The sequence below is a fragment of the Labrus mixtus genome, chromosome 7 (assembly GCF_963584025.1).
Source record: "Labrus mixtus chromosome 7, fLabMix1.1, whole genome shotgun sequence".
In the NCBI taxonomy this organism is placed as follows: Eukaryota; Metazoa; Chordata; class Actinopteri; order Labriformes; family Labridae; genus Labrus; species Labrus mixtus.
In genome coordinates, this window is record NC_083618.1 from 24,868,123 (window position 1) to 24,885,286 (window position 17,164).

At 45.1% G+C, this 17,164-nt stretch overlaps 1 protein-coding gene and 1 long non-coding RNA gene across 2 annotated transcripts in view; both read left to right on the plus strand.

Moving 5' to 3' along the window:
* The first annotated feature begins 7,838 nt into the window (after positions 1-7,838).
* Positions 7,839-14,309, plus strand: LOC132977287 (CMP-N-acetylneuraminate-beta-galactosamide-alpha-2,3-sialyltransferase 1-like). Its single transcript, XM_061041820.1, has 6 exons — positions 7,839-8,196; positions 8,314-8,510; positions 11,205-11,384; positions 11,623-11,662; positions 11,755-11,874; positions 14,032-14,309. Exons 1-6 carry the CDS (start codon positions 7,972-7,974, stop codon positions 14,239-14,241), a joined length of 972 nt encoding a protein of 323 aa, XP_060897803.1. The 5' UTR covers positions 7,839-7,971; the 3' UTR covers positions 14,242-14,309.
* A 1,437-nt stretch (positions 14,310-15,746) lies between these two features.
* The window catches only part of LOC132977304 (uncharacterized), a 1,704-nt gene continuing 286 nt past the window's right edge, over positions 15,747-17,164 (plus strand). Inside the window, exons 1-2 of the long non-coding RNA XR_009673798.1 lie at positions 15,747-15,861; positions 16,171-16,840. This is a non-coding gene — a long non-coding RNA (uncharacterized LOC132977304). The remainder of the gene's footprint in view (positions 15,862-16,170; positions 16,841-17,164) is intronic.

Genomic DNA, 17,164 nt, shown 5'->3' on the forward strand with positions numbered 1-17,164 from the left:
TAGTTTCTTTGCCAGGTTCTCGATATGGGGTTTAAAAGACAAATTGTCATCAAGGATGATACCAAGGTATTTAAAAGTGGAAACGGTCTCAATAAGAGTACCTTGAAATGTAAATAGAGTGGTCCCAACAGTTAGTTTTGTCCCTGGATTTAGTGAAGATCATCATTTTAGTTTTATCTGCATTAAGTACCAGTCTTAAAGACAGGAGTTGGGCTTCTATTTCTTTAAAAGCAGCTTGCAAGCGATCAACAGCCTTTAACACAGTCTCTCCAAAACAATAAATAATAGTATCATCAGCATAAAAATGGGCATTTGCATTTTGGACATATTTCCCCAAATCATTAATATAAATAGTAAACAACAAGGGACCTAATATAGAGTCTTGTGGCACCCCCTTGTGGACAGCCAACGTATCAGAGGAGCAGCCATCAATTTTAACACATTGAGTCCTGTCTGAAAGATAGTTAGAAAACCAACCAACAGCAGAATTAGACAATCCTATATTAGCCAGTCTATGCAATAATACATCATGGTCCACCGTATCGAAGGCCTTGGCAAAATCAATTTAGTAGCTGCTGTGACTGTACTGTGTGATTTTCTAAAACCAGACTGATAACAAGATAAAATTTCATTAAGACTCAAGAAATCCTTCAACTGATCACTAACCAGGCTTTCTAAAATTTTGGCTAAAGGAGATAGATTTGAAATAGGCCTGTAGTTATTGAGGCTCGACGGTTCACCACCTTTTAAGAGGGGAAGAACTTGAGCCGTTTTCCATATTTTGGGGATTTTCTTACTAGTTAGAGTTAAATTAAAAATGTAGGCAATAAAATCTGTGGCGAGTTTTAAAAAATAAACACCTATATTATCTGGCCCTGGTGTTTTTTTTAAAATCAAATTTCTTAAGAGCTTTACGTACTTCAGTGAAGGGTCTAACGTTAAATTCATTATCCAAAAGGGGCTCAGCAATAGCAAGTGGAGCCAGTGCAGTAGAGGGCGTATTTACTTTATCAGAAAGAAAACCAGAAGAAACAAAATACTTATTAAAACAATTGAGCATCTCAGCTCTGTCATGGATAGTGGCAGACTCTGACACAATGCAAGTTGGAAGACTAGAGGAGTTATTTGGAGATAGAGATTTGATTGTCTGACAGAATTTCCGTGGGTTATTTAAATTTTCAGTTGTAAGGGCAAGATAATAGCTAGATTTGGCTTTCTTGACTAAGGTAGTACATTTATTCCTGAAGCATCTAAAAGTAGCCCAGAGAGCATCAGTGTTCAACTTTCTTGCTTTTGCCCAATAATAATTTATTTCTCTGAATAAAATAGACAATTCTTCAGAGAACCAGGGATTTTCCCTGCCCTTAACTCTATACCTTTTATAAGGGGCATGTTTATCAATGATTGACATAAGCATTTCAGCAAAATAAGACCAAGCTAGTTCAACATCAGGTATTAAGGAGACCCTGCTCCAATCCGCAAAATCAAGATCAAATCTGTAGGCCTGTTCACTAAAGTGTTTTGTATCACGTTTTGTGATGTAACGAGGTTTAACTTTTGGAATTCTTGTATCCCTGACACCTTGCAATAACACAGTGGTCACTCACGTCATATGGAAATACACTTACAGAGGTATACTTATGAGGATTATTAGTAATAAACAAATCAATTAAAGTAGATTTTTCTGGGCACTTATGGTTTGGAGGAGTGGGAGAATCAATTAACTGTGTAAAATTCATTGAGTTACAGTATGTTTTAAATTCATTTTAGGCTGGTGACTGCCAGTCCCAGTTTAGATCACCACAGAGGGCTATCTCATTGTCAGATAATTTAGAAAGAATATTAGATAAGGAGGACAAGGTTTCCTTAGCTGCAGAAGGAGGTCTGTAGCAACCAACAACAGTACAGCCCTTGGAGAACTCAACCTGTAAAGGTAGAATTTCAAACTGATTAGGTATTGACTTCTTGACCAATACTTTAGTGTGGAATTTACATTTAGAATACACAATTATTCCACCACCACGTTTAACACGATCAGCACGACTTATATTGTAACCATTAATAGAAACAACACTATCATTAATAGATTTGTTCAACCAACTCTCAGAAATTACAATTATATCAGCATTAGTTGTCTGTGCCCAAACTCTAACAAAGTCTATTTTAGGTAGAAGACTACGGACATTTAAATGAATAATACCCAAACCAGATCTTAAGCTAAAATCATCAGCAGTTTGAATACAATTAAAATCAGGGCCAGGGTTAGACTGAACATCGCCAGATAACAATAACAGCAACACAATTAAGCACCGTGATTTAAACATTTTGGATGAGTTACACTTAAGGTTCGCATCTGTGCAATGAATCGAAAATAAAAGAGCATTCGAGGGAACAATGAAACATGTTTTAAGCACATAGCAACACATCAAACCGATAGACAGTTTAGCAGGTAAAATAGTAGCAGTTCGACTCGGTGATTGTATCGAGTTGATACGGGAAGTACATGTTTGGAAGTTGGGCTTGGAAGCTGGGTAGAACCAGAGAGGAGAGCAGTCTCCCCGCAGGCTGCAGGTGGAGAACGCCAGCAAGGCAAAGCGGAATGATTACCATTAACCTCTCGCAGGGATCTGCGTGCTCTGACCCAGGCTAGGAGTGATAGCAGGTAGGCAGGCAGGCAGGCAGGCAGGTAGGAGCAGGTAGGAGCAGGTAGGAGCAGGTGAGCGCAGGCTGCAGGTGGAGAACGCCAGCAAGGCAAAGCAGAGTAATAATCCAAGCAAATTTCCAAAATTAATCCATGCAGTAAGGCAATGAGAGCGAAGTGAAGCAGGTTTAAAATAAATGGTCCCAAAGGTATAAAAACTAAGTAAAACTACATTAAAATCTCACAGAGACAGAGCATGCAGCCTGACGTGCTGTCATGTTGGATTACACAAATATCTGTTTGTGCGAGACACTTGTTAGTAAAATAAGTTAAAAACTTCTCACACAGATCCTGAGAAGGATCAGTAAAAGAAGAAGTGGAGGGGGTGGTGATTGATTCTAAAACCTTAAATAAAATTCTGGGGTTAGAATGATTGGCTAAAATCAGATTAGAATAAAATGCTGCTCTTGCGTCTTTAACTGCCTTTTGGTATTGTTCCATTGTATCTCTCCATATTTCATAAAATACATGCAAGCCTGTTTTTTTCCATTTTCGTTCTTTCCTTCTGCAGTCTCTTTTTAGATCCTGAGTCAGTTCGTTTAGCCATGGCTGTGGAGCTCTGTTAGTCTTTTTGTCTTTACAGGGAGCAACAGAGTCCAGCACAGTTTGACAGGTGAGATTAAAAGAGGAGACCAGCTCCTGTGTGTTAAAATTTTAGTAAAAGGCAGTTGAAGAGACAGAAATAAAAAGCTCCTTAAACTTGCTAGCAGACGTAGAGTTAAAACCCCTGCTGCGGATAGGAGCCTTGCTAATAAAAGGTGGCTGAGATAAAACCAGTTTGTGGTCTGACACACAGACATCATTTTTCTCAAAGTTGTTAGGGCTGAGACCACTGTATAAAACAAGATCAAGTGTGTGGCCCTTAGAGTGAGTGGGTTCCTGTATTGCCTGAGAAAGGTTAAAAGATTGTAGAATATCCATAAAATCACCCGTGAGGGACTGAGAGGGGCAACAGACATGTATGTTAAAATCACCTAAAACAAGGATTTTATCATAGAAATAAAATGTGATAAAATCTCTGAAAACTCTGCAATAAAAACATTGTTAGGTCTGTAGATGATTAAAATTAACACAGGATCTTTTAAGTTAACAATAAAACCAAGATGCTCAAATTATGTAAAATGAGTGTGTAAAATTGGACTGCATTTAAAATCTTTTCTACGAATAACAGCAACCCCCCCTCCCCGGCTGATGAAGGCGAGTGAAATCGGGGGGATTATTATGATTTATAAAATCAAGGCCGATAAAAGATTTATTATTAAGGGATCTGATATTTAAAAGACCAAAGTTAGCTGAAATGCAATTAAAGGTTGGTTGTGGGAGAGGTTGGAGGTGTACTTGGGTGAGATTGGAGTGGTTACAGTAATTGCAGGGGTGCAAACTCATCTGGGATGAAAAAGGTGACATGGATCCAAACCCCCTAGGGCGGTCTGGGGGCATGCTCCCCCGGGAAGATTTTTTCTTTTAAATATCAGTTTTAAAATGTGAATTTACAGACGATTTTAGCATTCAGACTAAAGGAGCAGTGCAAACAATAAGAACAACACAATTGCTATGTTCTGTTCTAACTTTTTGATAAAGCTTCAGTGAAACATGAAAAACCTGTGCTACCAACCTTGAGTCCCTTTTTATAGAACTGGGCTTACCATGTTCTACTAAGGGCTGATGTGAAGGGCAGTCACTGTGCAAGTAGCTCTCAGAGTCTGAGAGAGCATCATAATACAGTCATCAAGCAATATTTTCTCTTCTATCATTAAATATGTAACATTATCAATATATTAACCTGATGTTTTGCTCCTGCTGGTTTTCATTAAGTTTATATTCCCTCTGGCCTTATGTGTTAACTGTCACTTTAATGTTACCTGACATAATAATGAACCAGATAGCACACATTTCTCTCAACATCTTTACCTATAGCCAGTGGCGTCATTAGGCCTATTTTAGGGGGGCTGAAGCTGTTACTGTGCAAACCTGTGTTTGTTCTTGTACTGTATTAAAAAAAACAGACTGAAATAATAATAATGAATAATTTCTCAGTCTTTGTTAGCTGTTTGTGAAATGTTGTGCTCGCACGCTACCTTTGCTCACATCCTATGGATCTCTTGGGGGCTAAGCTTCCCCTGTCCTTAAAACCTAGTGACCCCTGCCTATAGCTACCAAACGGTTAATATGATCAGACAGGATGTTGCGCAGAAAGGCAGGCTTGCTAACCAGACTTCTAATCTTTCCAGTGTTTTTTACGGAGAGATAACGTTATGTAAATTAGCCACGTGCTGCACATGGCGACTCATTGAATCAGGTTTCATGCTTCATGCAGTCGGCGTGGCGATATTGCGCAATCGCGGTCGGCGCGAGAATGGTCTGAGCGCCCAGCCGCGACACCTCCAAGATTTTGTAACAACGCAGACGGGTTCGTGCCGACCGCGTTGCAATGATTGGGCCCGGAAGTACTTTATTCGGGCCGTGTTGAGCAGTCAGACCGCTCCGCACTTAGTATGAAATGACTCGACGTTTGCAGGGACCGTGCTCGCCGGCCGCAAGAAGCATGACAGGTAGCGTCATAGACCCCCCCTCCAAATATTTTTATTGCAGATCTAAATGAATCACACAAATTGGGATTTCGCCGAAAGGTGACAAGTTTGCACCCCTGAATTGCCAGGTGGCAGATGTTGATGAGACAGTCTACAGGTGACGTGTACAGGGATAGTGAAATCAGTGCTGTGGTCTGTGACAGTAGAGAGTGTATGACAGTTATTGGAGGACAGAGAAGAAGGAGAAAAAGTGAAACCAGGTGTGAGGAGCAGGGGAGGGGCTTGCTGTGAGTAGATTGTTCTGAGGTGAAACAGGTGAGAGGGGATTGGATGTGGGTGTGTGCTCAGATGAATGTCATACAGGTGTTGAGGACTGGACAGCGTGCTGGATATTAGCGGACAACATTTGACTGCCCAGTGGATTTGTATGAATCCCGTCGCTTTTAAAACGTGTAGTACGGTTCCAGAACAGGTTAAAATTGTCAATAAAATCTAGGTTGTGTGATTTGCAAGCGTGCTGAAGTCAGGTGTGCAGGGAGAGGATACGGCTAAAACGCTCAGGACCACGATCAAAGGTTGGAATGGGTCCAGAGATGAAAACGGATTTTCCACAGTTCTTTAAAACGTTAAAAAGGAGATTAAAATCTTTTTTGGTGCACTCAGATTGCCGCCGGGAAGAGTCGTTTGTGCCCACGTGCACAAGGACTCTTTTAATTGAGTCTGGGAGTGAAGGCAGAAGACTGAGGAGTTTGTCTGGGACTACGGGGACAGTGGCGCCAGGAAGACAGTGTGTGGTGGCATTAAAGAAGCGGACATTCCTGGTGATTGAATCTCCAATGATAAGAGTTGTCGGGGGGAAAAGAGGGCAAGGAGGTGATGAGTGTGTGCTACCTGGATCGGCCTGCGGGCGCTCGGCCGTTACCACCTGCGGTAAAGCGGGCGGCTCAGCCGGAGGAAGACCCCCAGAGTGTCTGGTGACGGCCTCCTGCAGCAGTTTCCGGCGGTTCTTCCCAGTGGCCGAGTGGCGGGCCTCCCGACCAGAAAAACGCGCTGCAGGTGGAGGTGAGGTGGCAAATCCATGTGGAGCCGTGGCGGAGTGGCGAGTAGTTCCGTTTGCGTTCGGTGCAGGATTACGCGCAGCGGCACCAGAAGCCTCCTCCAGTCCCAGGCCGACCGGAGCCTCGTCCTTCAGCAGCGTGAAGCGGTTGTGGAGGGCCATCCGGGGTTGCGGAGGGGCCAGATGGTCCGTCTTCCGCCTGCGACGCACCACGTCGGTCCAGGACAGCTCGGGCGGCTTCGGAGTGGAGCTGTGTACTGGGGCCAGCAGCCTCTTTCCCGGCGCGCCCTCGGAGTTACCTGGCGGGGCCGGTGTTGTGGCGTCCTGGTCCAGCGCAGTGAGGGCGCTGTCCCAACGCCATCAGTGCCCGAGGCCCCATGCACTGAGACCTCCCATAGAGCGGTGCCCGGTCGTTTCGGCTACCGGTCCCTCCGGGTAGGCCCGCGCGAGGCCGAGGTGAGTGGAGGTCAGCCAGGGAAGAGTGGCGGCGGAGGCAGACACCAGCTTTGATGGTGCGGATGGCGATCGGACCGCCAGGCTCGAGGACTGCATATAAGATATGTGTTGACAATGAATCACATCGGGCTGGTGTCCCCTTTCCTTATCCTGACGCTTTTCTGTCAATTTCTGAGAGGAGTCTCTGAGTATCCTGAGTCACTTCATTACAGCCGAGAATTCCTCTTGCTACTTCGGGACTCCGATACAGAAGTATTGGACACCACTGCATTTCACTCGGAAATCATTCGGCATGGTTGTTCCGTGGGGAGTAGGAGTTAGAACCCCAAACAAACAGCGGTGAGGAAAAGGGGCAGACGTGGCGGAGTTCGGCAGAGACTTGGAAGGCAAGGCCTGAGAAGGACACCCCTTCCCTCTGTAATTTTTGCAAACGCACAGTCCCTCCGCAACAAGATTGACATTTTACAGGTAACTGTCAACTTTTTATCGGAGTATAAGAACGCCTGTCTTATTGCCCTGACGGAGACGTGGCTCAAGCAGCGTGATCTTCAATCCGATCTGGAATTATATGACTTTGGCGAACCGCTGCGACTTGACAGAGACCCGACAGTGACTGGGAAATCACTTGGAGGTGGGCTCTGTTTATATGTTAATAAAAACTGGTGTAAAACGGCTGTGATAAGGGAATCACTATGCACCCCTGATATTGAACTTGAACTGTCTTTTAACTTTGCCAAGGGAGTTTCCACTGGCCACTTTTTTCACATGTCTCTTTCATATAACCACAAATATATTTTTGTTTTTGTAAACGCTGCTGTGAATGATTGCTGCTACCGAAGTTTCGTTGTGTCCTTGTATACAATGATAATAAAGATTGTATCTATCTATCTATTTACATATTTAAAGGTACAGACACAGAAACAGCCTGTTCTGAGCAGGGCTGAAATAGAAGGGTTTATAGGCATGATCAAATACAGGATCAGAGTGGATTTAGAACAAGATACTTCACACACATGTTTTGAGGAGCTCTGACACTGAAGAGGAGGAGAATATGTGACCACTGAACTTGCAGCACAGAAAGATAAAACAAAGACTAATATCCAGATTAACCCTCATCACCTTTTCATTTCTATATCATTGTGATTATTCCACCTTTGAAGTAGTATGAAGGTGTTTCCATCCCCCTGATAATTTCTCTGCTCTCGTCACAGACTCCCACAGAGAAGATGAAGACCATAGTGAGGCTCCCCCTTCTGCTGTGTGTGGTTGGCTTGTGTGTGTATATGAGAGAGTACGTGTTGCAGGAACCTTTTCTGCATCAAACCACCTGGGACTGTGAGAGCAATTCATCAGCAAAGGATCCGTGGTTCAATGAGCGTTTCAACAAATCAGTTAAACTCTTTATGTCTCCAAATGACCGTCTACCAGAGCGAGCCTTTCAGTGGTGGAGGGTAAGTGACCTCTAATACATCATTACATCTTCATCTTATTCATATACTGGACTAACTGCTGTGTGTGTGTGTGTGTGTGTGTGTGTGTGTGTGTGTGTGTGTGTGTGTGTGTTTCAGCGCATGCGGAGAGAAAAGGGTAACTTCAGTGTGTATAAAGAGGCAGTGTCCGAGGCGTTTCAGGTCCTGCCTCACTCTCCTAACGTTCTGGATCCGACCCCCCGGAGCTGCAGGAGTTGTGCTGTGGTCGGTAACTCTGTCAGCTTGAGGGGATCACGTTATGGACCTCTCATAAACTTCCAGGATCTTGTCTTTAGGTAAATCCTACAGCTATTTTCCTCATGTCTCAGTATATTTACATGAAGTTAGCAGTGTCACTGTGAGGCGAGTCAGCACGCAACCTCATCAAACGGAAGAGCTCTCGCCATAGCATCGCTCATCTGGAGGAATAGAAAAATGTGGAGACAGTCATGGAGAGTAAAGAGAGGACAGCTTCTTATGGTCGCCCTCCAGACGCTTCAGACCCAAACTGAACATTCTGAAATGTTGTGGTCATCCTTCAGATATCACAGATAGATAGAGGGAGAGTCTGCGTCGTAAACGAGCAAAAATGAAAGCTCAGAGTAGGAAATGTTTTTCACTGGTTCGTGACGTAGGTCAACAGGAAGAAGGTCCAGTAGTACCTCAGGTTCGTTGGCCGTAGTTAGGGCCTGAGCATGAACCGTGCCACTTTGCGGCCACTTTTGAGGGCCTGAACGTGCCCGAAAACTCACCAAACTTTCCACGGTCATCAGGTCTGGTGAACAATTTTATATTTTGGTGGTTTTGTAAACGGAGTTCGCAAAATGGCTCAGTGGCGCCCCCTTGAAATTTTCAAAATGCCCTCCCCATAAAGGGTTTTTTCATGTACACGCACAAAAATTGGTACGCATATTAAGCTTGTCGGGACGGACTAAAAATCCTCTTGCAGCGTTTCAAAAAACCCAACAGGAAGTCCACAAATTAACCTTGAATTTCACGATAACGGCCCAAAATCGCAGATTTCAGCCTTCCTGTTTGAACGCACTTGTCCGAGGGCGCTCATCCGATCGACGCAAACTCAGTGTCAGTGTGTTCTACACAGGCTCAACATATCTCGTTGTGCTCTGCACGTTATTTCGTCAAAGGGCGTGGCCGTGGCGTGCATTTGAAGTTTTTTGAGCGTTTTGGCAAGTTGCCCTGAACACATCCATGATTGCCATTTTTTGATTTGTCACAGCGCCACCTGTTGACAACAGGAAGTTACTGCTTCTCAATTAGCATTACCCATTGCTACACGGTAGCTCATTTTCCCCTCAAAATTGGTGTGGACCATGCTAACACCTTGGCCATACAACACTTTCAAGCTCAAACGTCTACGTCCAACGCTGTCGCCATGCGGAGGCGTCGCTCGCCATCAAACAGGAAGTACTTTTTTCACGGGCTTAACATAGTCGTACTGTCCCGAAACTTCATACATATAATCCTGGTAGTAAAGTCAAACATCTTGTACCATTTAACTGAGTGGGCGTGGCTTAATGGCTCAGTGACGCCCCCTACAATATTTAAAACATTCAGCCTCCGCAGCACGTTGAACCTACAATTCTGAATTTTGCTATGCATTTCCAACATGACAAAACCTACAAAAAAGCCTCTTCAACCCATGCCCAAAACTCAACAGGAAGTCCATAAATCACATTGCCATCAAACAGGAAGTGGCTCTAACGCTTATATACTTCGTCTGATCTTCTTGAAATTACATAGGTGTGATCAGGGTTGGCCTCTGAACACAGTCACATAGCAATAACACATTTTAACCATAGCGCCCCCTACTGCAAGGAGTAAGTACTACATCCTATATACAATGCTCAATTTCCTCCAAATTTCATAGCTATCACTGCACGGCCTGCTGCTTAGCCACGTTCCGCTCCTGTTGCACTCCCGCGGTCCCGACACACCCCAACATGCACAGGGGTGCGAGGACCCTTCATCACCGCTTGCGGTTTTAATTAGATTTGTTTTGCAGCCAGCGACATGGTGACATCCAGGACGACACACAAGTGACAAAACAGATGTAACATGAAAAAACATGTTGGAGAGAAGGAACTATTTATTACCTACTAAAACATCACTAACTGGAAGGGGAGATATTGCCACCTGCTGGAGCGGAGTGGAATGACTTCTGTCAATAATGGATTCTCTCTCTGAGCTTTGTACTGGGTCAGGGACAGAAATCTTTCATGTTTAGCTTTGAAAGCTTCATTAGCTACTGTAACCTCAAATTAATGTTTAAATGTCTGCATGGTCTGGCACCTTCTCTGTTTGATGAATTTGTAACAAGACGTCAGGATTCAAGTTGAATCAACACACGCGGTTTAGTAAGCAGTAACTGTTGCATTCCAGTGAGGAAAACCTCATTTGGACAATCGGCCTTCTCGGTGCTAATCTATGAAATGGTCTACCCACTGAACTGAAAATGCTACACAGTTTGAATGTTTTTAACAAAGGTATTAAATCATGGCTGAAGGAGAAACAACCTTGTTCTCACACCTAAATGCACATGAGCTCACAAATGTCTGTCGTATATTTCTCTCTTTGTAACTGTATTTTATCCCTGTTGCATTCATAACTGTGCTGTATTTATAACTGAACTGTTTTCATTTTCTTACCCTTTTTATCTTTATCTCTGGTGTTTCTAAAAGCCTTCCAAAATTAGCATTTTGCTATAAACACTAAGAGAAGTGCATCTGGAACTTGTGCATGGTTAAATGTTACAGCACCAATGTTACTCTATGTCCATGTTAAATAAATAAATAAATAAATAAACTGTAGCTCTACCTAACATACTGGCTGAAAAATAAGACGTGTTTGAAAAGGAAGAACGTAAAGTTTCTGGATCTAAGCAGTCGTCTTGTGCTTTGATGCACTGTGACGTGAAATGTTTGCACCAGGAGAGACTGGTTTCATGAAATATTTCCCTCTGTACAATCCAGAATTAACGGTGGTAGGATCAAAGGATTTGAGGCAGACGTCGGGAACAAAACCACTCATCACATCATGTTCCCTGAGAGTATGCAGCACTTGGACAACACCACTCGTCTGGTCATGTTTCCATTCAAGACGGCTGATATCCGATGGATTGGGAAGGCCATATCCACAGGATATTACGGAACGTGAGTCTGATTTTTATTACATAAACACATAACTTTGTCTTTCATAAGACCAGGTACAAATGAGTATAACGGGACTAAGCTTTGTCAATCAATCAATCTTTATTTCACATCACAGAAATTGACAAAGTAGACCTAAACTTTTTCATCAAACACTCTCTCTGCATCACTTCACCTGTATAGGCTTTTATTATTTACCTGAAAATGAAGTATTGAAGTTTGAAATGTCATGTCTCAACAGCCCACACTTCAGAGCAAAGGTCAGAGCCAACAAGAATTTGGTGAGTATTTTCAGTTGATTGATTGATGATCAAATGTATTGGCTGTAAAAACTTTCATATAAAGTTTAAGGTGTGTTTCTGATTCTTAACAGGTGATGGTGGTCAACCCGGTCTTTATGCAATACGTCCATGAAGCATGGCTGGAAAAGAAGGGCTATTATCCTTCCACTGGATTTATGACTTTGGTTCTGGCCATGCATCTTTGTGATGAGGTGAGTTAAATGTGTCAGTACCCAATTATCACCAAAGTATTGTGATAATGTCTCCTCCTGGTGTCTCCCCCTTGGTGTCTCTCCCCCTGATGTCTCCCCCCTGGTGTTCTCCCCCTGGTGTCTACCCCTGATGTCTCCCCCTGGTATTATATGCAAGTATTTGTGCAAATTCAACAGTTACACGGCCAAAACAGCCAGCCTGAAACTCTGGAGACTGACCCATGATTCATCCATGTGGTGTCTCCCCCTGGTCTTTCCCATGGTGTCTCCCCCCTGGTGTCTCCCCCCTGGTGCTCTCCCCCTGGTGTCTCCCCCTGGTGTCTATCCCTGATGTCTCCCCCCTGGTGTCTCCCCCCTGGTGTTCTCCCCCTGGTGTCTCCTCCTGGTGTTCTCCTCCTGGTGTCTCCCCCCTGATGTCTCCTCCTGGTGTCTACCCCTGATGTCTCCCCCCTGATGTCTCCTCCTGGTGTCTCCCCCTGGTGTCTCCCCCTGGTGTCTACCCCTGATGTCTCCCCCTGGTGTCTTCTCCTGGTGTCTCCCCTTGGTCTGTCCCCCTGGTGTCTCCCCCTGACGTGTCCTCCTGGTGTCTCCCCCTTGGTGTCTCTCCCTGGTGTCTCCTCCTGGTGTCTCCCCCTTGGTGTCTCTCCCCCTGATGTCTCCCCCCTGGTGTTCTCCCCCTGATGTCTACCCCTGATGTCTCCCCCTGGTGTCTTCTCCTGGTGTCTCCCCTTGGTGTCTCCCCCTGGTCTGTCCCCCTGACGTCTCCTCCTGGTGTCTCCCCCTTGGTGTCTCTCCCTGGTGTCTCCCCCTGATGTCTCCCCCTGATGTCTCCTCCTGGTGTCTCCCCCTTAGTGTCTCCCCCTGGTCTGTCCCCCTGGTGTCTCCCCTTGGTGTCTCCCCCTGATGTCTCCCCCTTGGTGTCTCCCCCTGATGTCTCCCCCCTGGTGTCTCCCCCTTGGTGTCTCCCCCTGATGTCTCCTCCTGGTGTCTCCCCCTTGGTGTCTCTCCCCCTGATGTCTCCCCCCTGGTGTTCTCCCCCTGGTGTCTACCCCTGATGTCTCACCCTGGTGTCTTCTCCTGGTGTCTCCCCTTGGTGTCTCCCCCTGGTCTGTCCCCCTGACGTCTCCTCCTGGTGTCTCCCCCTTGGTGTCTCCCCCTGATGTTTCCTCCTGGTGTCTCCCCCTGACGTCTCCTCCTGGTGTCTCCCCCTTGGTGTCCCTCCCTGGTGTCTCCCCCTGATGTCTCCCCCCTGATGTCTCCTCCTGGTGTCTCCTCCTGGTGTCTACCCCTGATGTCTCCCTCCTAGTGTCTCCCCCTGGCGTCTACCCCTGATGGCTCCCCCCTGATGTCTCCTCCTGGTGTCTCCCCCTGATGTCTCCCCCTGATGTCTCCTCCTGGTGTCTCCCCCTGGTCTGTCCCCCTGGTGTCTCCCCTTGGTGTCTCCCCCTGATGTCTCCCCCTTGGTGTCTCCCCCCTGGTGTCTCCCCCTGGTGTCTCCCGCTTGGTGTCTCCCCCTGGTGTCTCCCCCCTGGTGTTCTCCCCCTGGTGGTCTCCCCCTGGTGTTCTCCTCCTGGTGTCTCCCCCCTGGTGTCTCCTCCAGGTGTCTCCTCCTGGTGTCTCCCCCTTGGTGTCTCCTCCAGGTGTCTCCTCCTGGTGTCTCCCCCTTGGTTTCTCCCCCTGGTGTCTCCCCCTAGTCTTTCCCCCTGGTGTTTCCTCCTGGTGTCTTCCCCCTGGTGTCTCCTCCTGATGTCTCCCCTTGGTGTCTCCCCCTGTTGTCTCCCCCTGGTGTCTTCCCCTGGTGTCTTCCCTTGGAGTCTCCCCCTGGTGTCTCCCCCTGATGTCTCCCCCTGGTCTTTCCCTTGGTGTCTATCCCTGGTGTCTTCCCTTGGAGTCTCCCCTTGGTGTCTCCCCCTGTTGTCTTTCCCCTGGTGTCTCCCCCTGTTGTCTTTCCCCTGGTGTCTATCCCTGGTGTCTCCCCCCTAATGTCTCCCCCTGGTCTTTCCCCCCGTGTCTCCCCCTCATGTCCCCCCCCTTTTAAAGTCTTTCAGGCGTGTTTGGATAAATAAAAACGGTCTCATAGAGATATACGTTGTTATGAATATTTGTGATTTGAAGAGTTTGATCTTTTTCAGTCATGTTTCTTTGTTTTTTTCACAGTTACACGTGTTTGGTTTTGGAGCAGATGAAAATGGAGACTGGAACCATTACTGGTCCTTAAACACTTGGAAGCTCGTCAAAACTGGAGGCCATCCCGGAGCATTTGAGTACCAAACCATCGAGAAGCTGGGGGAGCATCGAATAATCCGCTTTTATCGAGGCTGGGGTCCTCATGCTCTTCATTTAATGAACAAGGAGAGCAAAGTGTGAGGCTGAAGACATGGGACTAATTATTCATCATCAGGGATGTCAAATGCTGCTCTTGCATCTGTAACTACCTTTTGGTATTGTTCCATTGTATCTCTCCATATTTCATAAAATACATGTAAGCCTGTTTTTTTCCATTTTCGTTCTTTCCTTCTGCAGTCTCTTTTTAGATCCTGAGTCAGTTCGTTTAGCCATGGCTGTGGAACTCTGTTAGTCTTTTTGTCTTTACAGGGAGCAACAGAGTCCAGCACAGTTTGACAGGTGAGATTAAAAGAGGAGCTCCTTAAACTTGCTAGCAGACGTAGAGTTAAAACCCCTGCTGCGGATAGGAGCCTTGCTAATAAAAGGTGGCTGAGATAAAACCAGTTTGTGGTCTGACACACAGACATCCTTTGTCTCAAAATTGTTAGGGCTGAGACCACTGTATAAAACAAGATCAAGTGTGTGGCCCTTAGAGTGAGTGGGTTCCTGTATTGCCTGAGAAAGGTTAAAAGATTGTAGAATATCCATAAAATCACCCGTGAGGGGCAACAGACATGTATGTTAAAATCACCTAAAACAAGGATTTTATCATAGAAATAAAATGTGATAAAAACTCTGAAAACTCTGCAATAAAAACATTGTTAGGTCTGTAGATGATTAAAATTAACACAGGATCTTTTAAGTTAACACTAAAACCAAGATGCTCAAATGATGTAAAATGAGTGTGTAAAATTGGAGTGCATTTAAAATCTTTTCTATGAATAACAGCAACCAAGGTGAGTGAAATCGGGGGGGGGGGGGGGGGGGGTTGCTTCAATCAGAGGATTGCAATCTCCCAAAGTCAACCAGGTCTCAGTGACAATAAAAAATTCCAGATTATTATGATTTATAAAATCAAGACAGATAAAAGATTTATTATTAAGGGATCTGATATTTAAAAGACCAAAGTTAGCGGAAATGCAATTAAAGGTTGGTTGTGGGAGAGGTTAGAGGCGTACTTGGGTGAGATTGGAGTGGTTACAGTAATTGTCAGGTGACAGATGTTGATGAGACAGTCTACAGGTGACGTGTACAGGGATAGTGAATTCAGTGCTGTGGTCTGTGACAGTAGAGAGTGTATGACAGTTATTGGAGGACAGAGAAGAAGGAGAAAAACAGTGACACCAGGTGTGAGGAGCAGGGGAGGGGCTTGCTGTGAGTAGATTGTTCTGAGGTGAAACAGGTGAGAGGGGATTGGATGTGGGTGTGTGCTCAGATGAATGTTATACAGGTGTTGAGGACTGGACAGCGTGCTGGATATTAGCGGACAACATTTGACTGCCCAATGGATTTGGATGAATCCCGTCGCTTTTAAAACGTGTAGTACGGTTCCAGAACAGGTTCAAATTGTCAATAAAATCTAGGTTGTGAGATTTGCAAGCGTGCTGAAGCCAGGTGTGCAGGGAGAGGAAATGGCTAAAACGCTCAGGACCAGCACCAACTTTCATAGAAAGTTTGAGGTGTGTTTGTGATTCTTAACAGGTGATGGTGGTCAACCCGGTCTTTATGCAATACGTCCATGAAGCATGGCTGGAAAAGAAGGGCTATTTTCCTTCCACTGGATTTATGACTTTGGTTCTGGCCATGCATCTTTGTGATGAGGTGAGTTAAATGTGTCAGTACCCAATTATCGCCAAAGTATTTGTGCAAATTCAACAGTTACACGGCCAGAACAGCCAGCCTGAAACTCTGGAGACTTACCCAAGATTCATCCATGTGGTGTCTCCCCCCTGATGTCTCCCCCCTGGTGTCTCCCCCCTGGTGTCTCCCCCTCATGTCCCCCCCCTTTTAAAGTCTTTCAGGCGTGTTTGGATAAATAAAAACGGTCTCATAGAGATATACGTTGTTATGAATATTTGTGATTTGAAGAGTTTGATCTTTTTCAGTCATGTTTCTTTGTTTTTTTCACAGTTACACGTGTTTGGTTTTGGAGCAGATGAAAATGGAGACTGGAACCATTACTGGTCCTTAAACGCTTGGAAGCTTGTCAGAACTGGAGGCCATCCCGGAGCATTTGAGTACCAAACCATCGAGAAGCTGGGGGAGCATCGAATAATCCGCTTTTATCGAGGCTGGGGTCCTCATGCTCTTCATTTAATGAACAAGGAGAGCAAAGTGTGAGGCTGAAGACATGGGACTAATTATTCATCATCAGGGATGTGAAATGAGTCATTTTAAGTTAATCACAATTAATCATACTTTTCATTGAATGTTTGAAATTCACAGTTTTTATGCTTTTATTTTGTATTTTTGCTGGGGGTACTTTAGTTGCTGTTTTAATTGAACCCTGCTTTTATTTTTGAAATAAAGTAAGGAACCAGAGTGACCACGCCCCTGTGTGGACAAAAACTGCCCTGAGAATGTTTTGGTGGTAGATTAGAAAACAGCGTCTGGAAAGCAATGAAATGGTAGAGCGCGGCTTTTTGCACTTTGATGTCAAACAACATGGAGGAGGGAGGAGGAGAAGAGCTCTTTCTCTTTCTCTTTCTGCTGGACATAGTTTAGTTATTTAAGTGAATAATTTATGATGTCCTTTGGAGTGTACCGACGTCGTCTTCTTCTAATGAGTGTTCGACAGGCTGTAGTGGAAAAATACTATCTGTCTGTTGCCTTCGTTTGACCTTAAAAGATTAGGATGTTCATGCGCCATTTAGGAATTAGAAACTGTTTCTCTGTATGGCCTCGGTCTGTATCTCCAACAGGATCACTCCTCAGGATCTGGGTACAGCATGACCCTAGATCAGTGCCCTCCTGACAAAGGAGTTTCTGTTGGTGTTCTTCCGTACCAGGTGCCTTTATAGAAAGAAGCTTGCATAGATAAATCACCAGGCAAACTAGCAGAAGGCGTAGTCACTAGGGCAAGCTGAAATCAATGACGATGTATCACTCATGTATATGCAAAGTA

Coding starts and splice junctions, on each gene's coding strand:
- LOC132977287 (XM_061041820.1), top strand. CDS start 7,972: ATGAAGACCATAGTGAGGCTCCCCCTTCTGCTGTGTGTGGTTGGCTTG. Junction 8,511..11,204: donor TTCCAGGATCTTGTCTTTAG/GTAAATCCTACA, acceptor TGTACAATCCAG/AATTAACGGTGGTAGGATCA. Junction 11,875..14,031: donor CCATGCATCTTTGTGATGAG/GTGAGTTAAATG, acceptor TTTTTTTCACAG/TTACACGTGTTTGGTTTTGG.